Raw genomic sequence first — 25,635 nt, forward strand, 5'->3', positions numbered from 1 at the left:
CTCATTTGCCACCTGAGTCTTTTTGAATTGTCTTTGTTATATGTCATTGCCATAGTTTTATGAAGCAACACGCTCAGCCCCCCCCCCCCCCCCACTTCATATACCTGTGTTGCTACATGCACGTAAAATTAGAGGATCAAAACAGTCTGCACCGCCGGATGCCAATGCCAATCAGACAAAAGCGACTGATTTCTACCAAATCTTTTTTTTTTTTGAACGTCTTAATGGATTTTGTTTCACTGGCAAGTGGGAGGGGCAATTGCAAGGCTGTAACCACAGAGTGATACCACAGGTGGTGATGGTGTTGGTCCCGTTCAATATATATTATGATAATGGTGTATGGAAGTTCAATAACAGCGTGAAAACAACATGCATGCAGTTCGGTCAGCTAATATTTTGTTGATAAGGGCAGAGTTATAAGTTTGCAGGTTTTAAATTCTTTTTTTATATATACCTGCTTGAAAACAGTGCCCCCACTAGTTTATGTAAACTGTGCATTATCATACTTTCCAGTGTGTTTTGTTTTGTTTTGTTTTTTTCCACCAAGAGGAAAACCGATTTCTGGAAGATGAGAACATTAAGTGAGAGAAAAATGCATTCATGCTGAGATAAAATCTAAGTCAGACTTTAACAAATAAGGATGAATGAATTAAGCAGCTCCAGGGTAATGTTCATGTTACTTCATATTTCCATCGTTTTCGAAATCTTTTCCATCAGTCTCTGTTGTTTTGAATATATTTGGAGTCTTTAAGGGGACCAGAGTTGCTTACATGAACTTTAATTTACTGTAACATACATTGATTGATTTTTACTTTAGTTAAAAAAAAAACTTTATATCTTTATATATATTTTTAATTAATTAATTAATTAATAAGTTTATTTATTTATTTATGTATACACACTTCACTATGGGATTCCCCCGCTTGACTCATGTTTTGTGTGACTGTCTCATTCTGGAAAGTTAAGATATAATCAGGTTTTACCTTCCCGAGCCACCAGTTTCTACATGCCAAACATGACTGTGTAAACCTGAGACTGGAGAAGAGTCTAAAAAGTTTGGTCTGAATTCATCTATGTACAACTACAATGCTAACCATCAATAAATTAATGAATTACCACAAGAAAATAACATATTATCCATAAACAGCCCAATAGGGTTGGCAAGACACATCAATGAATCTAAAAAAACAAGCATGAAAATGTGAATGCAAGCATACAAATGGACAGAAAAACATCTGTACAACACATGACCCATAGACACAGGAACAGCCATGCAGCCAGGGTTTGACAAGCACGCACAAAACTATATTAAGTAAAATATGTGGTATATTTGACCATGTTTTTTCTTGCTGAATGCAAAATAATCTTTCAATTAAAAAAAAGAGAGTGGTCACATTCATTTTCACATCAAATCAGTTCAGGTTAAGTAGAAGCAGCATTCTCACAGGGGCAAAAATAACTAGAGGGTTAATACTTGATTTAAAGGTTAATGTTAGAATTGGGTTTAGGTTCAGTGAGTGTGTATGTGCATGTGTGTGTGTGTGTGTGTGTGTGTGTGTGTGTGTGTGTGTGTGTGTGTGTGTGTGTGCGCGCGCGCGTGTCTTTAATCTCAAGGTGCAGTGTATGGACAAAGCGTCTCATTCAGGTCCGGACATCAAGGAGGACGGGAGAAGTAACACGAGAGCTGTGACCTGGCGATAGAGCGGGGTCCGGGGATAAAGGAGACACGCACTGCTGTTCTGAATTAGCCTTTGTTGGTTGAAGCTCCTGTCGTCCTCACCCCATCTCCTCTGCTTCTCTCCTTGGCCTATTTCTGAGTAGGTAAACTGATAGGAACCTTGGATTTAATCCGTTGTGTACGATGAACAAATCACTAATACTTGGCATGAGCTATAGAAAAGAGGACAGGCCCTTATGAAAAGTCTAAATGTGACCTAAAGAGGAAAATTAGCATGAAACAACAGGCACTAAACTTGGAAAATACCAATTACTTACTTAATACAACTAAGTAGGTTCCTCTGAGAACACAGATGTGTTGTGTTCCTGTATTTGCGGTGTTTATAGAAGTTACAAAGGTGAGAATACTGCAAATACCTGGGCAGCAATAGTGAGTCATTTGGGTAAACATGAAGTAATATGTGAAAGCCTGATGGTGGGGCATTAAGTGCTCATCCTGGATGTATTTGTGGGGTTGTATTAGACATTTTTGCATAAATACTGTAAATATGATTTGGTTTGAAAAAAACAAAAGGAACATGTAATCATATTAGTATTTCAGTCAACAATGTATGCAGGAACAACAAATAATAGGAAAAAAAATATTGAATTTCATAACCTGGCTTGTTATAACTCATGGTATAAATCAGCAGTTCCCAGCCTTTTCCAATCCAGGGCTCAAGTTTAAGGCTCAAAACTTTCCCTGGCCCACCCCTGACCCCATAAATACGGAGGCCCCATAATGTGTTCTCAGAGAACTTTTTTATTGAAGATTGTAACATAAAGAACTGAATACAGGAGAAACATGCTGGCGGTTCCACAGTCACTAACACAGCATTTTTAAAATGAGCAACACCTTCAGTAGGCTTGCCCATAATCACATAGCTTTGTCAATTCACCATCAGTGTCTTGACTCCCTTTCTTTTCAATTCTCCCTGTTGCTTGCCAACTATCCGTCCTTACACTCCAGTTTCAGCCGTCAGCATCAAATGCGCAAAATGGTCCTGCCGATAACAAAATTTCCTTGTCACATGTCTGATACTTGAAGGAAAACAAAACAAAATAAGGAAAATAATATTTAAACATTTTAATATCTTCATAATTATTGCATGTTGAAGGGTTGACACCCCCCCCCCCCCCCATTTTCTACACATAGATCTACTATCTGGTGCTTTTTTTGTCGGCAAAAGTTTTGAAATCTGAACATACAACAAAACATGGCAGGGTTTCTGCCTATGAGTTGCCATTTTAAAAGTCTCTGTTCAGTGTAACTTAGCCGCAGAGCAGCTTGGCAGTGTTAGCTGAAGACCACACGTTGGATCGTAACCACATGCAGACTGCATGATTGATTAATAGCTTCTACAGAGTTGGTTTAATTTGTGGTGGCGAGCATGCTTTTTGAAGAGAACTGGACAAATCTGTTTTCCTTCCATGACAACTAATAAATTGCACTTTGACAATAAAGTCATTGTGAAGGATCAGCCTCTGAAATGACGTCAGAAAAATCCCTAAATTACAAACTCCTTTAGATGTAATACAACACCAAAAATAATCAAATGAATTAAACATGCGCTTTATTTTTTTTTTATAGATCTACACAAACAATGCCATTAGAGTATTTGCACATTTCCCCATGTGCTGAGAATGCCATGGACAAACACATCATACTGCATACTGAGGACCATAACAGACACATTTCTGTCCTCTGAGTCATCCTCTCTTCCTCTCTACCTGCTCTTCTCCTCTCTGTATGCTGTCGTTTCTCTCCCTGCGGCATGGCTTCAGATCCTATTTGGAACAAATTGAAAGAGTAAATGCTGGCCGCTAACGTCTCACTCAAGTCATAAGACAAACAGCTAAAGTCTTTACATGTTGGAGTTGAGTCACCGTAAACAAGCTGTAAACAAAATCCACATATGACTGAAAATTGGAAGCCTATTGACTGAAAGCCAGGGAGAAAACATAAAGCTGCTGTCGATGTTTTCACAGTTTTGTCAGGCAGGAAGTGGTTGTATTTGCTTGGTCTAAAAATTGACCACATGATTCTCAAATCAGATGCATGCCTGTTTTATTTGCATGAATTTCAAGGCCCCGCGGGACTTGAAACAGGGGTATGAGTTTCACTTTTATGCTTCCTGTTATTGAAATATGATCATCATATTACTTTTATATCAAAATAATAGTAATTGTTCGATAAATTCAAGCAATTCTATCTTATAGTAATTTTGTTGTTAAAATTGCCTGTCGTTCTTTAGGCCCTTTGTTGAAACTGAAGCAGCAGTGATTCATACACATACTGTGTACACACACACACACACACACACACACACACACACACACACACACACACACACTCGCACACACACATCCCATTTCAGTTGGATCTTCCACTGACCAGTCTTGAACATTGATGTCATGTGTTTATCTACTGAGGTAAGAAGGTAGTTGTGCCCATTTCAACTTCACGATGTGTCTGGGTCAGACCAACACCCACGGCAAGAGTGTTCTAGAACAGCCCAACCAACAAAGCCAAAGCTTTCCTATGAAATTTACACGAGTTGCTGTCCACGTTTTACCTCAAAGGTAGCTGGTTCACACTAGACTCCATCTTGCCAGGCTTTCATTTGCGTCTGCTCCAAAACATTGTTGATCAGTTTGGAACAAGCTACTATCAACTATTTTGCAAATATATATAATATATAGAGGGTATTTCTTCTTTGGCAGAAGAGTAAAGAACTGCACTGAAGGCTGTTCTCCATGGAAAAGATGTCTATTGACTGGCTTCATCTAATCAACTGCCATGTATTCTTTCAAAGGGTTGGCCCTTTTCCAAACAGTTACTATGGGCAACTTTTTACATGGTTCAGTCCTTTAACATCTTCCTACTTGTCCTCGGCGTCCTCGAATTCAGACTGGAAATGTGGCCACATGAATGATATCATAAAATACAAATAAAATAAAAACACAAACATATTTTTTTAACTGTTTTAAGATGAGTCACTACAGGAGTCCATCTCTTGCATCTCTCACAGAGCGAACATGTGTGTGTGTGTGTGTGTGTGTGTGCGTGTGTGTGTGTGTGTGTGTGTGTGTGCGTGTGTGTGTGCCTGTGTGTGTGTGTCGCACTATATCTCTAACATGAGAAAAATGTATTTCTGACTGGGTGGTACAAATGATCTACATGGTTACATGGCATCAACCGGTGCTTAGTTCTGTTCTGAGGCTGGAAATTTGATTACGGCATAAAACTGTTTTTGTGGATGCTAATCACTGGATTAGTATCATAAGGTCCCTTTTGCTCAGAAATGAGAAGGAATGTAGTGAAAGCTACAAATGGGCCCAAAGAATATATAAATGACAAATTAAGATAAGTTTATAGGATCTTTGGCCTGATTTAGCTATATGGTTTACTGGTTCTATGGTGTCTACTTGTCCAAGAGACACAATTGTATGTAATGATTACTTTGTGTATAAAGACCTTTTGCCATTTTTTCTTTCAAATAAGTTTGGCAAACCTTGAGGTTTGTTATACACACTTGACTGATTTTGACATATTACTAATGCCATCGTGTACTGCTGCAACCAGCAACACTGGTTTTTAGGCATCAGGAAGTGTTTTATAATTTACAAATGGTCTTAAACGACATCACAGATGCAGCTTCATATTCAAACATTAAATCAACATCCATCATCCCACCATTAATTCTCATCTCCTGAAACACATCTCTGTTCCCAGCCATGTGTGCTTTGAATAATCAAATGTCCTTGAGTATTCTAAGCTACCCTTGCAACATAACGTTACCAGCCAGGGACACCAGGCATGGTCAATCATGCAAAGCTGTTCCGCTACCATGCAAATTAACACACACACACACACATACATATACACAGATGGGGAGAAGCAGAACAGATACATGTCACTGTGTATCCACCCTTTTTCTTTGCAGAAGTAAAGATGAAGAGATTCATAATATTTGGTTAAAGCTTTTGCATTTAGTCATCAGGGCATTATCAGTCAGATGTCACACGCCATGATAAAAGAGTGTTTTTTTTCCTTTCACGTTCATGACCACTGCCAGTGTCTCACTCACTAATTGACTGGAATTTTTCTTTGCCAACAAAGGGTTAAACTGATAAGCAAAGTGTATTCGCCCCGTGGCTCTGTCATATCCACAGAACACATCTCAACAGTGAGAGAAAATCCTCACAGCATTCGATCAGTAGGTGAAATTTTCACTGCAGGTAGAAACTCACACCGAATGAAGTCAGCGTGCTGTTCTACAATAGCGCTGTCATTGGAACTGTGCTGTTTTCATATGAACAAAATGACCTTGTTTGTCACTTTATCTGAAGAATAAGGGCCAACTGTTACGATGCTTTACAATGTGTGTTCGCGTAGATTACATGTGCGAGAGGAGTGAGGTAAACAGGAGGTGGTGTGTATGATCCCATTCCCAGGGACAAACAGCTTCTCCAGGGAAAGAGATAAAACACATAGCCCCTTCCAAAACGGAGGTGGAAACAATGGCCAGGCCAGGGGCTTTCTGTCACAGATGTGTGTGTCTGTGTATGTGTGCGTGGGGGGTGATGGATACATTTCTTTGTGTTTGAGCTAGCTAGCTATAGAACAAAATAATACCATTCTTTCCATGTGTACATGAAGTTTAATTCATATTCAAAGGCACCAGAAAACAGGGTAAACAAACAGCCCCATAGCATCGTGCAGGAATATAGCTACAAATGGTTGTGTTCAACCTGTCAAGGGTGTACCCCGCCTCTCGCCCGTTGACGCTGGGATAGGCTCCAGCCCCCCGCGACCCTTAATGTGTAGGAATAAGCGGAAGATGACGATGGATAACGATGGTTGTGTTCACCCACATTTTGTGTTCACCGATGCCGATCCAAGCCGATGAATAACCACGTCACCTAACTTTCAGTCATATGACTGAAAAGTCCCAGAAAAAGAAAAGTCAGATTTGTTATTTGGCTTGTGGAAAAATGTCTGTTGTCAGTTATTTTTAATTATTTACACGCACTGGTCAAAGACATTCTCGTGGAGAACATATTTGTATCTCCCAAAAAGCTAAGCAGAAACAAAGAAATTTCACCTGTAGGGTCACAGGTGAATCCCCACAGCTTACTGGCCGTTAAATGTGTTGTTAGTCACCATAGCTTGTTGGCAAACCCATCTAGTAATGGGACCACAGCCGAAATTCACGGGACTCAACAGGTTGCCGCTTGTCCTCACATGATGACTGAGTCTAACAAAACACACACCCAGTGGCATGAACACGAATCGGTGTACATGTCATTAATGACGAATATATATCAAGTTGATGTCATTAGGAAACAGCGGCACACCTTTCTGGCACACTAGTCTAGCAGGGAACATGAAATCAAAGCTGTCTGTAAAGTACGTTAACTGTACTGTTTTATGGCTCATTGTGTTAAATCGTGAAGTGTGGCTTAACCAGTCACCATCATCTGATATCCACTGGAAAATATGAATCATTCTCACTGAGGTAACCACTTGACAAATGGGAATACAGAATTTTCAACTTAAATCCCATCCCAGAGAATATTGTCCCTAACAAGGCAAAATCATCAATTGCTCAATGTTTCTACAACTACCTGAAATGTGTTCAAGAGGGCAGAAGCTGCAAGGAAGGAAGGCAGTTGGAAGATGAATGCAGTTTGAGCAAAGTGGGATGCAAGAAGGAAGAGGAGGCAAAGGCTGAGAGGAAGTTTACCAGAAGACAAGCAAAAGAGAGTGGAGATGAGCAGATAAGGAGAGGAAATAGAGGAACTTAGGAGGTGGAGAAGAGGGAAAGGCACCAGAGGAGGAAGAGGAGGGGGTGGGACCGGGCACAGAAGATAAGGGGGGGAAAGGGGGAAAGAAGGGAGGCATTGAGGTCTTTTCAATACAGAGCTGCATCACGGTTGAATGGAGACAGACCTCTGGTTTCCAGGCCACGCTAATAGTTTTTGTTCCATCAGCAAGAGGGGGTGGGGGCAGCTGGATGTAGACTGACTAGATTGGAATTTGGCAGGCCCTGTTACCTGGTTCAGAATCAAGCTAGGTTAGGGAAATGTGTAGGAGTCTCATGGACAGTGGATATACAGAGTGGTGGGCTATGAGGGTCAGGAAGGCCATTAGTTCAAGGTTAGTGTTGGAAGTGAAGCCAGGAGTAAGTGTGCTATTATACAGAGAAGTGAATGGAAAATTGTGTCAATGGAACACAAGGAGGGAGCCTGTGAATAAACAGAGCTGGTGACTCACCCTTTCTGGGATGGGAGAGATGACCGTGGGCGGGGGTGCAGGGTACAAAACTGCCTTCACTGCCCCTCGAAACACACCAGTGTATGCATTCATGCGTGCACGCAGTCTAACTCGTGTCAAACTCGGTCGGAACGACCAAGACAAGCTGTCTATTGTCCAACTCTCTAACCTAAAACCATCGCTCCCAGCAAGGCAGGAGTTTTGGATTCAGGGGATTTCAGTGTGTGCGTGTCCTGTGTGTGTGTGTGTGTGTGTGTGTGTGTGTGTGTGTGTGTGTGTGTGTGTGTGTGAGTGAGTGAGTGAGCGAGCAAGAGAGAGAGAGTATGTTAGAGGGAGGGATAAGGGTCTAACATATATTTTAACAACCATTAAGGTAATTTATCTTTTCTATTCCCTCACTTGATTTTCAAAACCATGAGTAGTACAACTCCTGTATATTGCACAAAACTGAATTACTTTAATACAAAAGCTCAGACTATTTGATGATGGACAAAAAGCATCAAGAAACTATGAGAAGAGGGCAGCTGTTGAACAGCAACTGTGGGACACACTCAACAAGAGGTACTGTAATTTTCACATGTGACACATGGAAAAAATAAATCCAACCACAACACAGTAAGACAGTAAAGCCTAACTAGCACAACTTAACTATTATAATTTATGAACAACCTCCACTCTGGAGCAGTTTTTAATGCAGGGTGAGAAACAAAAATACTTTTGCAGACAAAGTATGTCTTAATTTGATGCTGGAACAGGAAACATAAAATGTTACTGTATGTAAATTTAGAATTCTGCTGAAGATTAAACATCCCCATAGTCTGAAAACACATACAAAAGGTTGGTACCATATTCAAAGTTTTGTGGGATTGTGGCCTCCTGTAATATCTCCTTGGCTGTAATTATCCTCGGTATGACTTGGCTGCAGTGCAAGTGTGTTTCCCAGCATTCCAAATTGCCAGTCAACCTTTGGTGATGCTGACTGACGGAAACCAAAAAACAGCAGTCCTCTTTCTGGCAACAGCACTCACACCCTCATCTGAACATTTAATTGGGTTGTGTGTTGTGACATTTCAGTTCACATTCGTCATCTGAAGGATTCTGATCGAGAAATTGTAATTTTAGAAGCATCTCAGCTATTTTTGGTAATCATGGTGACCTTATTAAAGACTTGCAGCAACAATGGCTCCTTGTTCCACAAATTTGATTAGATTTTCAGCGGCGTTTTAGTCCCAAATTGATTTTAATGAACCATCTATTTTGAATTGATGCACTTGATGAATACGCTTTCAAAGCAAGTGAGCAGAGTTTATAGCAGGAAACTGATCGTGTCCTTCAAAGATTAAGTCTTTGCAGAAGTGTTTGTCTAAATATGACAAAATTAGAGACAAGCACTGACAAAGTATTACAAGGGGAGCACTCAAGAACTCAGTGATGGCGCTACTTCTTGGGAACACAAAGACAATAAAAACAAGAATAAACCCCAAACATCAACATCTCCTGAATTAAAAGGGAAATAATTGTACTAAAATTCGGAGACAATGCGACAGCATGTTACCGTTTTGGTTTTTAGTAGAGGTAAGCAACACTTTTAATTTGTTACAACAACACCTGGAAATGGGAACACATGTGGAAGTGAGCCAAACAACACTTGCTGATCCTGTATCTGTACTGTACAACTGAGTATTCAACATCAGATACTGCAGAATTAGTCACTCATACTAAATGTAACCCATACACAGCCACCTCTATGTAGTTAAACTGTGCACAAAAACAGATTACCCTAGAGGGTAAGCTGGCTTGACGGAACAAACTGAATTTCCTGGCAGATTTGTGAATGTGGAGTTTTAACAAAGCTGCTCTGAGCAGTTGCTGGAAATCTGCTAATATAATCACTTGGCAGGCTAATTGGCTGATAAAAGCACATGGCGGGCTCAAATATCTACCTCAGCAGAGGGCAATAATTTCTCCTGCATGCATTTTCTAGTGTGTGCACACGGATATCTCCACGCTGGAACTTGGCTTTCAACACGACTGACTTGAAGGGATAGTTTGAACCCAATATGGCGTCATCCCCCCAGGTATACGATGCACATGACAGTAGGATGGTACAGTACATGCGTCAATTAATGACATCATCAAAACATCATGGACACCAGAGAGAAAAGAGAACGCAAAGGTTCTATATAGAAAATCGGACATTCAATAATATAACACCGAAAGACAAATATACATACACATATATTCAATAATTAAAATAAAGATATTTAATAAAAAGGGTTAGAGAGAATAAAATAAATAAAAGCATAAGAAAAGCAAAAGAATAAATGACAAAAAGATAATAGCAAGCTGTTCTTGTGTCACCTGCACCAATAATCAAGAAATTTCTTTGTTGTTGTTGTTGTTGTTTTTTTACAAGGTTAAACATGGAGGGACTTGTCTTCATTTTCCACACCAACATATTTTCATGCAGCAGCATTTTTCCTAGCTTATTTGAGAGAAGTCAGTGAGTTACAGGTGGGTCACATCTGGGGTCAAACCTGTGCTAACGACAATTTGACTGCGCACACTGTGCTACTGACACTTTCTCACAAAAAAGGCCATATTTCCCATAACACCCTCTACTTCCGGTTGTAAAGAGGATGTGTATACTCGTGTGTACTTCTCAACCTTTGTCTCTACAAACGTTATTCTGCAAATGCTGAGAGTCTTTTTTTTAAATCCCTCTGTAAATTAAACCTCCTGTGCTAGAATTACAGCATTTATGGAGCTAATCCCTTTAACTAATGGTGTACGTAGTTTTTGGCCATATTACTATACTGTTTCGAGATCAGATTTTCACTTGATTTAGGTTTAAGCTAAGCGGGTTTTTTTGGGGGGGTTTTTGTTTTTTAAGCATTTCTTCATGTAACCTGAGCTGCAGACACACCTCAATGAACAAATGCATTGTGCAGTAAAAGTGCATTCTCTAGAAAGCCTGTAAGACCTGATGATTAAAGCAATGTTTTGGGTAATTAATTGAAAGTCTCAAGGCCAACTCCGAAAAAGATTCCATAAAACCCTGGATCACACAAAGCTATAGCACAAAATGTGATCAGCATTATAAAGAGAAAAAAAACAAACCTGAAAGAAGAGCAGATATGAAAGGGACTTTTGAACTTCAAAACATCATTGCCGTGGAGGCCGCAAGCAGCACCGTGAGAATATATGTTAAAGTTTGCTCACACTATGCTAGTTTTTCTGTTTAACTGTGTCACGGTGTTCCTTAACTACCCTTTCTAATCAGATTAAATACATTTAAATTTCAAGATAATAAAATACTAAGGAGAAGAGTACTGTAGGGCTGTGGCGTTTAGATAGTAAAGAGAGTAATTCGAAGGTGAATTTGCCAAAAAAGACAGTCACTCTTGCCCCGATGAAGGCCTAGATGGTGGCCGGACATATTAGCATTGTTTTTAAGTTCGATCATGAACTAGCCCTTTTATCAAAGTAGTGTCAGTCACTAGAGGAGTGCCTTGGTATCTTGCTTGCTTTTTCAGATAATAAAATACTACACTAACTGATTTTATAAATATATATATATATATATATATATATATATATATATATATATATATATATATATATATATATATACATATATATGTCAGCTTCATCCTGCACTGCACACGTGTTGCTTGATAAGTGATCTGCTACAGTAGGTGCTGCTCACTCACTGTGTCACAGCTCATCAAACATCCAACTCCCAGTCTCTGGGGCTGGATGTAGCATGACAAAGTCTAATTGAACACAATGTTCTCTTCAAACTGTGAGGGGAAAAATGTGAATTGGTGTAATTAGAGTGAAGCTAAATTGTAACCATCCGTACACCCATTCAAGCTGTCATGGGTGTTCATTGAAAAGTGACCATTTACCTGTGAGATTAGCGGAGTTTAAATAGGTTTTTAAGAGCAAACTGGAACACAAAAGAAGGGACAAAAAAGCAAACGCATGATCCAAGCTGGTCATCTGCCAAACAAATATGTGAGTATGTATGCTTAAAATGCTTGGTCTTAACCTGAGGAGCCACCCAAACCCATACATACACACACACACACACACACACACACACACACACATAAATTAACACACACATTGCCTACCTTGGTGTCAACGATAGAGCAGGCGATTTGTTTCACATAGGCCAGGTCAGCAGTCTGAGGCATCAGGACAGATTCTCTTGTCAAGCCAATCTGGATAATGAAGGATACCCCTGCTGGAGTCGGGGGTAATGAGGGCATCACAGCCCCGCCAGGTACCTGCCCTGGTGTCATGTCCATCACAGGAAACCCTGCCTGAGCAGACATGGAGGGCATGGTGATGGGGGTCCCCTGTTGCATCACAGTTGAGCCTGGCAGTGAGGAGGAGCTCCCCGGAAAAAAGACCTGAGCCATGGCCCCTGAAGTCATACAGGGACTGGCGTTAGCCATTCAGAGACCTCTCTGAGGCTCTCAGGACTCACAAACACACACCCCAAAGCAGGTAAGTGTTCTCAGAAAAGCCACATTCATTCAAACTGTCTCAGTGGAGGAGAGACATAGATCACAGTCCCAGTTCCCGTGTCCAAGCCTTCCCAGAGGATCAAGGCAGAAATCCTTATCCAGGAAGTGCTGGCTTTTCCTCTTCTGCCCTTCCTTCACGTTCTCTAGTTGTCAGACCACTTTTATTGTCCTGACTTGACAAGCATGAACAATGTGAGAAACATAAAAGAAAAGACACACTGAGGGGGAAAACAAGTCTCCTGCTGCTTTTTCTCCTCCACCCTCCTACCTCCTTCAACAGTCTTATCCAAAGAAGTTGTTCTGCAGAGGATAAAGTCCAAACTTGATTGTGAAACTCCCAAACGTGGGAGAGAAAAACAAAACAAAAACAGATCCAACTTTGTTGTGCTCCTCTCCAGGTTGTGCAACAAAATGGCCTCCTTAAACAGGAAACTGTGAGAATGAAGGAGAGCAAGAGACTGCACTCCTTTTACGAGGCTGGTGCTGTTTCAGTTTCAGCCCGGGTTCAGTCTTTTTTGTGAAAAAAAGTGAGAGAGAGAGAGAGAGAGAGAGAGAGAGTAGTCTGAGGGTACCTCCCACTGCCCCTCCTTTAAGTCCTCTCCTCTGTAATCTTGCCACAGCAAAAGAGGAAGTGAAATGACTGACACAGTTAAGTGCCAATAGACTCCGAAGACTTGTTACGTCAAAGATCCGCCCTTTGACTCCCTACTACTAAACTTCTCCCTCCTCCTTTTCCTCTGTCTCTCTCCCTTCCTCAGTTTGGGGATACTGGTCTAGTTTGCTCCCTCGATGAGATGTGGCTTAAGATCCTCTTACAGCGCCTGAGGGAGAAGTTCCCCCTTCAAAAGCCCTTCTATCCCTTTCACTGTGAATCACACTCCTTCTGTGATAACATATTTCCTGTTTTAGTTTTTCTCTGTAACACATGTAATGTTGCAGTTTTACTTGACATACCTCACATACAAAGCGGAGAAGGACCACACCTCTAACAGTTGCTTTATGCAAAATTGCCTGAGGTTTGGGGGGAAGGGGGGTCATGGCCCTGAGAAGAGAGGTGGGACATGAAGTAGGACATACTTTTTTGTTAATACACTGAAGCAAACAGAATTAAAATGATTAGGTTAGAGTTCCACAGTTATCAGCTTTATAGTACCTGAATTACATCTGATGTAACACCACTTAAACGAGGAAGGTGAAATTCAACTTTCTGCTCAGATGGTTCTGCTGAAACTCACTGATGCCGTGTTGTTCGTCATCTCTGACTTGCCTTCTTCCCAAGGCAGTAACATCATATTATCCAGCAAAATTAATGACCTCAAATTAACTACAGGCATCTGCACTCTGAAATAATGATGTGACAGGAACCCTCCAATGTATTAACTGACGAACTGCAAATATTTGCAATGATTCTACTTTTAACCACAAGGGGGCATTGTTTACAATTGAGAGACATACATGTGTATGGCTTATAAAATTAGGTGGAAAACTAAAATAATATTTGCAATTCTTAGCAAGTAAAGGATGATACTTTTTTGCATATCGATACAGATGTTGTTACATATATTTGGTGTTTATCAAGAGCTAAGACAGGACGCAGGACAAAAGTGTATATTTTTTGTTTGATATGACCTTTAAAGCGCAATTTATATGTAATATGCCCAGTAGTCCCTCATCTTTCAGAAGCGACTGCTGCTTCTTTGTGCAGCTACCCACACTTTAGTCAGGGGAAGAGCTCTGGGAGAGAGCTGAGACTAGCTTGTATTTTTTAAAATGTCTCTATATATCATTAAAATCTTAGCTTCTCTTTCCTTGAGAACCTCACTTTCTCTGAAAATTCTCTGCGGCACAAATATTGATGACTCCTTTTAGAATCCATCTATTGCAAGTCTCCCAACTTGAGGTGATTCATGTGACTTGTTGTATTGACTAGATGACAAGAAAAAATGACACAAACACAATTTTCATTTCACTGTACAAAATCCTCTTTTTTTTCTCTTTTATCTTCCTTAATGACATACAACAGGGGACCCGTAAAACAAAAGGAGAAAGTCATTTGATACAAGCTAGAATGCAGTTCAAAAATATATAATAAAACAAAATTAATAAAAAGCAGGTCTCTTATCCCTTGTAGTTAGAGGAAATAGTTTGAATACAGTTTAATACGATGTACAAAATATCACACAGTGATAAATTGCTAATAAAAAAATAAAAACACAAAATGCGAGTCCTTTGCCTTGGCCTGTGACTGATAACATTTTTTTTTCTTATTTTTCTGAATTTTCCATGTTTTTTCATCTTTTTTTACAAGGTATAAATTGCCATTATTAACCACAAGCAATTTCTATGCCTAGCAAGGAAGAATGATTCACTTATGATACTACAGTATTCTTACATCTTAATAATCATATTCATAATCAAAACAGAAGAAATGCAAGAAAGAAAACAAGGAGATGATGGACATTTACAGCACGCGATGGCGTCGTCATCATGTACAACCTCTGTGACGATCTCTTTCTTTTCTGATGTGTCTTACTGATTTGTCTTATTCTCAGAAGGGAGAATGCATCAAGAACTCCCACTAGCAGATTATTGTGGACCATATTTTGCCCTTTACTGTTCTTCCAGGATAAATAAGAATTTATCATGATTTGTACACCCTGTCTGTACCCACTCGGCAATTAATGAAGATGTAATGCTGCATGAGGCCAAATAGAAATTAGATGCCAGGATATAGTGCCCAGCAGCAGTGCAATATTGTGTTTGCACCTGCTTTTTCTCAGATGTACACCAGCATGTTTTCGAGTAAAACCCACCACCCTGTTCAAAAAGAAGCTCTAGCTAGTGTCCATGTGATTGGGAGAGCAGGGTTTACCTCTTTTGACTCCTGTGGGACCCTGTATTCCTCAAGAGTTGGAGGAAAACCCTTAACCAACTCATTAAACAGATTTTTCAGTCTCCTAAATGTAATAAAATGTAGTAAGTCAGGCCAGCTGTTATGAGATGACTACAACAATGTCTCCTACAGGTATCACAACAAATCAGATGTTTTCTACATTATAAATATACTCCTATAAAACCGTTTGACCCGTCACTCTTTTTTCAAAAGGAAACACGACAGCTATCCAACCGTCTACTGGGTTATGTTCAAAAGAGCAGAACTAGTTGCTGAATTATGTCACCTCTGATCCCACACTGCTTAAATCAATACATATTTTTTGTATCTGAAAGGACAGCAATTAAAAATAACTTTTTTTGTCTCCCGTGGAGCAGTTTCTCACAGCATGCCTCACTGATGAACACATGCTTTAAACTGTTAGCTCTGGAGGGTAATGTGCTACTGTGCATCTCATGCACATCGTATAACAAGTGGGAACATCACCTCAACACACGAGTGAAAGGGATGTCAAGCCTTAAAAAAAGAAAAGAAAAGAAAGCCTGAATAAATAACAAGCACTGTCTACACTGATGTCTTTGAAATGAGAAAAAAAAAATCCAAAGAAGCTAATTCCAGGTGTAACACAAATATGATCAACTCTGTACACTCCCCAAGCTTGAAACATTATTCACAACGCTCCGATGAAACAGTGACCATTCATCCTGAAATGTGACCCCACAACAATACAAGTTATTGAAATGATTTGACAGTGAAATGTAGTTCAAAAACTTAATTCATTCATGTACCTCTCACACGCTCTCACACACACACATGCACAAAACAGGTCCCTGATTCTGACTGAAGAATAACATGGTCTTTCATAGCACCATTATTTAACTAGTGCACACACACACACACACACACACACACACTCTCTCTCTTTTGTACAGTAAAAAGCAGCAACTTGCTGGGATCATACAGACCAGACTCACTCCTCTAGGCTACAGACTGTAACTGTGCTCTCATATCAGCCACCTTAGCTGGTCAATGTGGTGTGAGAGCCGGGTGTGAACTGAACATCTGTAGACACGGATCATAGCTATGATGATTCTCTCTCAATTTGTGAAAATGTTCTATCTTGTACAGCAGAGTGACATTTAACGTTGTGCGCGCGCACACACACAAGCACGCACACAAAGGCAGAATCAAGGGGACACTATAATACTCAGACACACAATGGTCTTGGCGATTGAAGTTGAAATTAAAGCTATTTTTCCAAACACTGTTCAGCAACTACGTAGTGCCTCCACACACACACACACACACACACACACACACACACACACACACACACACACACACACACACACACACACACACACACACACACCGTAGTTTGATATATTTAAACACTAACACCACATTCAATCTTCCTGGAGTCTTTGGAATGTAATACATTGATTTCCCAATACTGACCAGGTGCCGATACCGGGAATAGTTTAGTCATGCCTACATACTCATGTCAGCCACAAGCAATTGTTATTATTTTAAAGAAGAAAAACTTTAAATGAAATGTGGTGGTGCATTTGTGTGCTGTGTAGTGTTTCCTTGGTGGTCCTCCTTATAACATGAGTAGTGTGTTGGCAGTTCAAGAGCATACAAATGCATACACAAACACACACATACACACACAGTGCTTTGTTGTAACCAAAGGCAGACTGAAAAATTAAAAAAAAGAGAACATAATATCGTAGTGTAGAAAAAGTGTCACCTCATTATTTCAAAACAGAGCAGCTAGGATTTTACAGTTTTAAAAAAGCAGTATATTGGTAAGTATTACAAGAAGTCACTGAGGCATCATAAAACAGTGAGGGATTGATGGGAGGTGACGTCCTGTGGCAATGACCCAGCCAGTGGGGTGTAGGACAACAGAGTGTGTGTGTGTGTGTGTGTGTGTGTGTGTGTGTGTGTGTGTGTGTGTGTGTGTGTGTGTGTGTGTGTGTAAGCAGGTGGAATTTGTCCACTGTAGTCTTGAGTCTCTTACAGCCCAGATGTGGGGATCTAAAAAAAAGGAGAAGGACATAAGCAACATTAGACTGACGGCATGGGGAATGTAAATTAAAGTGCTATGAAATAAAACAAGGTTGCGTTTCCCTGTAAGCCAAGATTCACATCCTTCAAAATCTAATTTGAAGGAGGTTTGGGTTGTTGTTTTTTTGGAGTAAATAAAAACAGAAAGGAATTTGGGATTTCTAAATTCAATTTAAGTAATATACCCCTTTAAAGTTTGGTGGGTTGCATTTACCATTCTTTATAATCATTTTTTTCTTAATTGAGGTTGACAGTAGAGTTGCCAAGTCACAAAATGTTATACAGTGGAAAATATTTCAGTGAAATAGGTTTTTTTGTTTTTATAGATGAATATTAAAGACTGCATTTGTTATGAAAACCAATGGTATTTCGGGGATACGACTTTGAATCCAATTATATGCACTATAAAAATTACAAACTAATTTCCCCCCTCAGTGTATCTCGCGTCTCTCCTAACTTACCAGTACAATGACAGTGTTGTCAGACAAAGATCTTGGCAAGTGCATCTGCGCCAGCGCTGGCAATGAAGGGCTGGGAAGAGTGGAAGGCCACATCATGAATGGCCTCATCATGCTTCTTCCTGTGGGCCGTGATCTCCTGCACACACGTCCTGTTGTCCAGCATCCATAGGCGCACTGAGCAGTCATGGCCTACAGGGGCAACAAAAATGTGTAAAATATACATTTTAAGGGCAAAATCAATGTGTTGAACCAAACAGACTTAAAAACATGCGCTTGAAATAATATTTCAATTTTGAAATGGCAGGTAACAATCTGATGCTAAATAAATTCCTGCGGGTATTAAGACACTGTCGTGTGGGATCATGGGAATTGTTGTCCTTGTTAAACAACCATCATTTTTATTAAATCAGACAGCTCTCTTTATATTATTCCATTCTAATGAAATAATGATCCATTCCATCCAAAGATTTGGGATAAAATGATACACAGCTCTAAAGATGTATACATAGCAGGTTATATACTGTATATTTCCGATTATAAGGGAACCCTATTTTTTCAGGTGTATTTCCAAGTCCAAAAAAGAGTTGTTGAGACATTATTGTTACGAGGCAATATGGTAATAAGGCAATATTACATTTGACACTTTAAAAAACATCAAGAAAAGTTACTGAACTGCAGGTCAGTGTGCAGTGATGTAAGATGAGCAGAACGCTATTAGAAGACACAGTGACTGATGGGTACTTACTGCCAGAGATGAGGTAAGTGCCTTTAGGGTCCGTAGTGAGACAGGTAACAGCATCCAGGTGGGCCACCATTGAGTGGACAACTTTACCTTTAAAAACACAAACCGAGCTGATTCATGCATTTCACAAAAAATAGGCCTAGAGAAAAAATGTACACATGACCAATACCAATTGTACCTGTCTTGTTGTCTAAGAAACGGATGGTGCGGTTCTCATGTGCAGTGATGGACACCGGCTCAGACGGGTGACTTACGACACGGTTGATTAGTTCACTGCCTGCAAAGGAACAGAACAAACCATTAATCTGACCTGTATTTAATTAATACACATACAAATATGCTTTATGAATTTGAATACTGCTCATATGAAGTGATACTACGTTCGCCACTGTGATGGAGAACCCACAAGAACAAATCAGTACAGAACATACCATCCTTGGTCTGTGTCTCTAGTGATATGATGCTCTGCTCTGTGTTGAGGTCATAGAGCAGTGTCTCACCACCATCAAATGATACCACCACCTGGTTGGGGTCAGAGGCCACAAAGGCCACCGAGGTGGGTGTTCCATGCTCTGAAGATACGAACAAGATGAAGATATGTCGTTTTTGTTCTATAGAAATCTGAAAGCAAAACAACACTGAATATATGCAGGCACCTCTCTCCTTGTTGAAGACAGACAAGCACGGAGACGAGTTCTGGGGGTCCCAGATACGGATGGTGCCATCGGCTGAGCATGAAGCAAGGCGATGATGGGCTGCTGAGTAAGTCAGACCCCACACACTGTCCTCATGGCCAGCCAGCAAACTGCTCTCAATGCTGGGATCTAAATGAGGAGACATTCATACAAAAAAAGAACATCAGAACTATGAAGAAAAAAAACATATAACTAAATAATGCAGTTGGAACTGACTGACCATAGTTGTCATAAGGATCCACGTTGAGGTCCGGCATCTTCCAACACCTGACACTTCCATCCAGACCTCCACTGAAGCAGGATTCTCCCTCCTCCCCCATTGTCAGTGACAGAACAGCACCACTACAGAAACAGAGAAATATCAAACATCTCAGTGTGCGTCAGTGGCAGATTTCTACACAAGCTGTTTGTGTGTTTGACTAAGACTCAACTCACCTGTGTGCTCTAAATGTGTAGATGGGCTCCACATCTAATGCTGCATTCCTGTGGAGGGACACAGAATTTTAAACTTTATTTTCTTTATTAATTCCCATCTTTCTTAGTGAGCCCTATAAAACATTAAGATTAAAATATACAGTGTATTTAGCTTTCTTGTATTTATACAGATGACTTACTTCTTAGAGTGCATGGCCTTATTGAGGTTCCACAGTTTTAATGTTCCATCCTCGGAGGCTGTGAGCAGGACCGCTTGGCTGGGGTGAAAGGTCAACGCACGGATGGCATCAAAGTGGCTGCGTAGTGTGAAACGAGGGTTCCACGTCTTCTTGAATTCATCTCTGTTATCCTGCATCTGTCAGCAGACGTATTTGCATTATCAAAACATGATCAGCACACTCCACTGACTCTCAGTCCTCATCAAGGTTAAATTGCATCTTGTGGACTAGAAAAGAAGGAATGTGTAATTACATCCATGGAGAGATCGTTGTCATTGGCAACAGTGAGATCAGCCAGTTCACCCAGGTTCATATCTCCTCCTCCAACTGCATCCATAATGAAGACATCAGAGGAGAAACCCAGGGCACCACCTGCAGGTGTGGAGGTGGGAAAGCACAAGAGTCAGTTCTGTAAATGTCACGGTCCCATAAAATAGGAGCTGATATAACTGTCATATATAGCAGTGATTCTTAGATATCCATAGCACAAGTCCATGCATCCGGTTTCCCTCCTCCCACACTGTGTACTTGAATAAATATTTTTAGCTGTAGGAGAAACTCAACCCCCACACAGCTTTTCAAACTGACCCAAACAGAGACTAGTGTCTAAATTTGGGTTTTGAAATCTAAGTTCCAATCCTGTATGTGGGATTCAGGGGAAACTGAGGAACCATACTTGGGTGGGGAGACTGATTTTCTGTGGGGCATGTTTTGAGGGGAAGTCTTACCTTCCCCTGAACGAGCCTGTCCCGACACAGAGGGGGGCGGGGTAGGTTTAGGGGGGAAGTCCGACATCATGCCTTGCAACTTGTTCCTGCGGTTCTCTGAACCCGGCAAGAGGAAAGAGACACAATACATCCAGTCATGCAGAGGTGTGGAGGAAGATGGTGAGGCCAACAGATGTTCAAATGTAGACAGATGTGGAAAGATTCTTCATTCTTTAAATACATCATATGTAAGGCTTTTTTTTGTGAGAGGGGGAAATCAATTACAGCGCAGGACTACAGCATAAATATGACTCAAAGAATGAAATATGAACATATAGAGAAGAAAGGCAGCATGCATGAGAACCATTGCAGTGACCCCCAGACCACAGAAATTACATCTAGAGACAGATGACAGCTAAACAGTGCTAAGAGTCACAGACTGACAGAGAGACAAGTGGTTGGGAAAAGAGGTCGGTTTTATTGTCAAGAAGAGATGCCAAGACACAATGAGAAGTAAAACATAAAAAGGTGAATGGGGGGGGGGGGGGCAGAAGAGACAAGATACACTGGTGGCAGTGATTCTGGCAGTGCTGGTGCTGATGATGTTGCTATGGCAGCAGCGTACCTAACTCCCGGCCGTCCCCAGAGATCCGGGCCTCTCCCGCCCCCTCCCCATCCTCCCCCGAGCCCAGGAAGTCAAATTCACTCAGGGCGTCTTCCGAGTCATCTTCGTCCTCCTCATCTTCAGGGTCCAGGTCTGTGGTCATGGGCTCTGAGCCCATCTGGACACGGAGTGGAGAAAAATAGTTACTTAGTCAGAAAATTGAGTGGTGCTGACTAGATTAAAACATTTAGTCGTATCCCTCTCAAAACAACATCCTTGAAAATCTTTCAACATACCTTTACGCGTGACTTCTTATTCTTGCGAGGACCATCGATGCAGTCGGTGGTCATGCCTTGAAAATCATCGTCCTCATCACTGTCATCTTCATCATCATCTTCACAGCCATGCAGGAAGGGGATTTTATCGAGCACCGAACCCCCCAGACGTTCCTTAGAGCTTTCCTTGCCCGCGTTCCTGCAAATAGACACATCATTACACATTACCAGGACAACACTGCATAATAGGAGACAGGATGACCTGGATTATATCCTGCATGACCATATCACCAAAACATGAAAGGCTACATTGCAGTAGGCTCGAGAATAAATTTTTAAAAGTATAAAAAAACTTCAATAAATGTAGTTCCTGAGCTTTCAAAAGCGCAGTGATTTTAACAACATGTAAATACAACACAGATATATCAGAATTCTGTTCCAATGATGTGATTTAACTACCAGAACTTCTCATATTCACACTCCCTGGCTTCATCTTAAACTGCATGCATGCAGCTAATAGATTCCTGCTGCTTTTGTATTCCATCCATGTAGGCACCACTAGCAGATAAGTATCTTCACTTTTAATAATGCACAGCAGCAGCTTTCCATATCCACACGATGAAGGACGTGCTTCGTTTTACACGTCTTTGCTGCATCTTGTTCAGTTGCCTTTTGAGATTTGGGTGTGACAAAAACATGTGTGCCGCTGCTCACAAGCAGCCTCACTACGGAATAATGGGTGGTACCTCACCAGAAATATTTAAATGTCTCCCTCTGGTAAAGGACACGTCACATTATACTGTAAGTAACACATGTTTTTGCATAATATAGTTTCTTTTCTTTTTTCAAATACATGTCATTCAGTGACATTTTGGTATGGTAACCATTCCTAACAAAACCTGTGATAAACTGCATTGTAGGCAGTGATGCTTATCCAATTTTAAGCTCATTTTCAGGACCTTCACTCATGTTTAATTGAGGACATGTTTCATGTCATTTCAACTAGGATATTCTTAGCTTTTATCTAAGCCTAGTTGTGTCTGTCTGACGAACAGATTTTTGCCCTAAACTATAGTTTTTATTTGACATCCAGGAATATCATAGTCACAAGATCAATAACTGAAGCAGTCATGGATGGAATGCAGTCAGGAATGTAAGGAGGTATAATTTCCCCATACTATCCCAATACAACAGGGGATTTCAGCTATTAAAGTTAAAGGATATATTCATGATTGTGAGTAATGAAGTGAGTTGATGTTGGTCGATTTTAGACCGGATGTCCCTGCCAAGTGTTTGTTTGTGGTGCTAAATCAACCCTTTATTTAGTGCCAACTCAACTTTTAATTCCCAAGCGTACACACGCACACACACACACATTTTCATTTATGTAATACATTCCCTAGCCCCTCACCCAAAACCTAACCATCTTAACTGACTGCCTGACCCTAACCTTAACCCTAAACCTAACCAGAATCTGATTCTAACCTCGACCCTAAAACCAAGGCCCTTTGAAGATGTGAGGACAAGGTAAAATGTCCTCACTTTCCAAAAATGTCCTCACTCTGTTGGTTAAATACGTATTCTAGTCCTTAAATATGTAGCAAGTACAAGAACACATACACACACACACACACACACACACACACACACCTCTTCAGGACAAAGATGACTTAACACTGTGTCAAACAATCACGCTCACATTTCCGGTGGTCTTAATCAGAGCATGAGCAAAATTGTAAGTTATTTCATTAATGGGCAGGAACTGGCAGGTGTTTGTTTGTAACAGCTAAATGGTAACTGACTTCCTGAACCCGTACTAACATATCGTGGGGTGTTAGCCAGCTATATACACGCCATCTCCGAACCTAATTCAACCTGGATCAGTAGATCATGACATTTGATGGTAATATCAGTGGATAAATAACTACTTTTTGTGTAAATTAGGTGACATTTCTTCAACCCTTCCCACCAGCATTGTTTTTTTAACGTGCAAGCCAGTACCAGTGTTCATGAAAAAAATAAGTAATCTTTCAACACCCAGAGGATTGCATTTCATAGATACCTGAATATGCAATATATTAACAGACAGAGCAGACCTTCTAGTTTTGGACCTAAAAAAATAAGTTGTTTTCTTACATGACACTCTTTTCTTTTTCAGGCGAACTATTTTGTCAGCTGATCTATAACATTACTGCCTCCTCAATTTACCAGAGAAATCACGCCTTGCCAGAAAATCTAAACAGTGGGAAGGGAACCGCTACAGGTGACATGTTTGCTGTTTGCACTGTCATCCCTGTTGCTCTTTGCAGAGCAGCAACAGCTGTGCATGTGTGTTCGTGTGTGTCAGGGGAGATCATTCGCCTATGCAGGCTTACCTCTTAATTTGTTCTTCTATCTGTCTGACCAACAAGGACTCTCCACCTGCTCGTGTCTCTGGCTCTGGGGATGCTTCAGTAGGTGGAGGCCCGTTCGCCTCAGGGCTGCTCCGCCCAAGCAGTGAGCGCACACGCTTAGATCGCATGTCCAGAATGGTGTCTGAATAACCCACTTCCTCAAGATATCTATCACAGGAGAAGGCAATAATAAATTAACTTACAACATCACTTATATGAATAATTTTCTCTTGATTACAAGTTTAATATCAATGATAAACAGTTATAATATTGATACAAAGCATAAGTATGGCGCAGAGATAAAAAGAAATGATGGCGTATTAGTCTCACTTGCGTAATAGCTGACGTCCCTCTTTCCAGGACATCTGATTGGCTGGCTCAGCATCTGACTCAGCAGGCCCATTGGGAACTAAAAAAAAATGAGAAAGGTCAATACTGATGCAACTGCAACACATAAACAGAAAGAGAGAAAACACAAAAAGTTTGAGTTGCTCTAAAAGCCCCGCAGCAGTAAAAGAAGCCATTTCATTTCTATAAAGCATAAAACAGAAGAGTTTAGGAAGAACATACGTTGCTCTGCTTCCATCTCTGGTTTCTTGTCTCCAGGACTCTGGTCATTTCCTGTCTTCAGTTTCTGGTGCTTAGCCCTGCAATCCCACATGTGACCACATGAGGGGCCCATTACAAGCAAAAGAAAATCTTGTACATCCCAGTTAAGCGTTTGTTCTGCAGTGGCAGGCTGAACGAATATCAGTCCATTACCTGGCAGCTGTCTTACCTTTCTTGTTTGAGGGCATATTCCAGCATTTTAATCCGCCTTACTAGGTCCTGTTTCATATTCTCCTGGCCTTTCCTCTCACCTTGTAGGAATGCTACCTGAGCCTGGAACACACACATGAACAGGACGTTAATTAAGGAACACACAACTTTTAGAAAGGCAAGAAAAAAAATACCAGAGCAAGGATTTATAATGACATCAAGACTCTGCCATGGGGGAAGTGAAAATGTAAAAATAACATAGTAGTATTTCCATTAAGAGAAGTAAGTACAGCATTTGATAACAACGGTGGTCCCACACACACTTAGACACACAGACCGTGGACATGATGGAAGAAAGATTGATGTGACAAGCATAGCAAGCATGAATTCTGAGAACCCAGTGGAGTACACGTAAGTAGAGGGTTGTGGAACAGGGCTCTTATTTTTAACTTCTCTTAACCAAGGTCTCACTGCGCATCTGCAGAAAAGGAAAAACAAGACACAGACAAGCCAAATTCAAATACCTACATTTAAGACACATCCTTCCGTTATGTACTTCCTCTCTCTTTTTCCATCCGTTTCCTTCCTCAATCAGCTGATAAGATTCTTACCTTGAGGAAAGACACGTTCACAACTCCCCCCTTCTTTTTTTTTTTTTTTTTTTTTACTTTTTATAAACAATTAAGGGATCTTGTTGGAAGAAACAATGTGATAATGAGTGAATGCAGAGCTGTGATACTTAATTTATAAGCCCCTTCTTTCAGCAGTGTTTTCCCCTGGGTAAGTCTTACATACTTTATCCAAAGACTTGCCTTGAAAAAGATTTGAAATGGCTGTGGATCTTGA

At 40.6% G+C, this 25,635-nt stretch overlaps 2 protein-coding genes across 5 annotated transcripts in view; both read right to left on the minus strand.

Moving 5' to 3' along the window:
- prkd2 (protein kinase D2) overlaps positions 1-13,030 on the minus strand; it is a 29,907-nt gene extending 16,877 nt beyond the window's left edge. For 2 of the 3 annotated variants that reach the window (XM_086216236.1, XM_086216235.1), the window contains exon 1: positions 12,136-13,030. In XM_086216236.1, coding sequence (XP_086072362.1) covers positions 12,136-12,462 — 327 coding nt within the window. In that variant the 5' untranslated portion in view covers positions 12,463-13,030. Of the gene's footprint in view, positions 1-6,594; positions 6,756-12,135 lie in introns of those variants that run through there. The other variant, XM_086216237.1, reaches the window with a different exon arrangement.
- A 1,453-nt stretch (positions 13,031-14,483) lies between these two features.
- strn4 (striatin, calmodulin binding protein 4) overlaps positions 14,484-25,635 on the minus strand; it is a 19,029-nt gene continuing 7,877 nt past the window's right edge. The window contains exons 2-18 of one of the 2 annotated variants that reach the window (XM_086216239.1): positions 24,809-24,912; positions 24,601-24,677; positions 24,361-24,439; positions 24,013-24,198; positions 21,659-21,836; positions 21,384-21,540; positions 20,780-20,875; positions 20,305-20,423; positions 20,013-20,188; positions 19,834-19,881; positions 19,619-19,740; positions 19,360-19,527; positions 19,135-19,275; positions 18,882-18,980; positions 18,707-18,793; positions 17,962-18,150; positions 14,484-17,470 (exon numbers count right to left, since the gene is read on the minus strand). In XM_086216239.1, the coding sequence (XP_086072365.1) occupies positions 17,981-18,150; positions 18,707-18,793; positions 18,882-18,980; positions 19,135-19,275; positions 19,360-19,527; positions 19,619-19,740; positions 19,834-19,881; positions 20,013-20,188; positions 20,305-20,423; positions 20,780-20,875; positions 21,384-21,540; positions 21,659-21,836; positions 24,013-24,198; positions 24,361-24,439; positions 24,601-24,677; positions 24,809-24,912 (2,007 nt within the window). In that variant the 3' untranslated portion in view covers positions 14,484-17,470; positions 17,962-17,980. Of the gene's footprint in view, positions 17,471-17,961; positions 18,151-18,706; positions 18,794-18,881; positions 18,981-19,134; positions 19,528-19,618; positions 19,741-19,833; positions 19,882-20,012; positions 20,189-20,304; positions 20,424-20,779; positions 20,876-21,383; positions 21,541-21,658; positions 21,837-24,012; positions 24,199-24,360; positions 24,440-24,600; positions 24,678-24,808; positions 24,913-25,635 lie in introns of both variants that reach the window. The other variant, XM_086216238.1, reaches the window with a different exon arrangement.

Source organism: Aulostomus chinensis, chromosome 10, assembly GCF_037954235.1.
Source record: "Aulostomus chinensis isolate RoL2024-O1b breed Wild chromosome 10, RoL_Achi_v1.0, whole genome shotgun sequence".
Classification (NCBI taxonomy): Eukaryota; Metazoa; Chordata; class Actinopteri; order Syngnathiformes; family Aulostomidae; genus Aulostomus; species Aulostomus chinensis.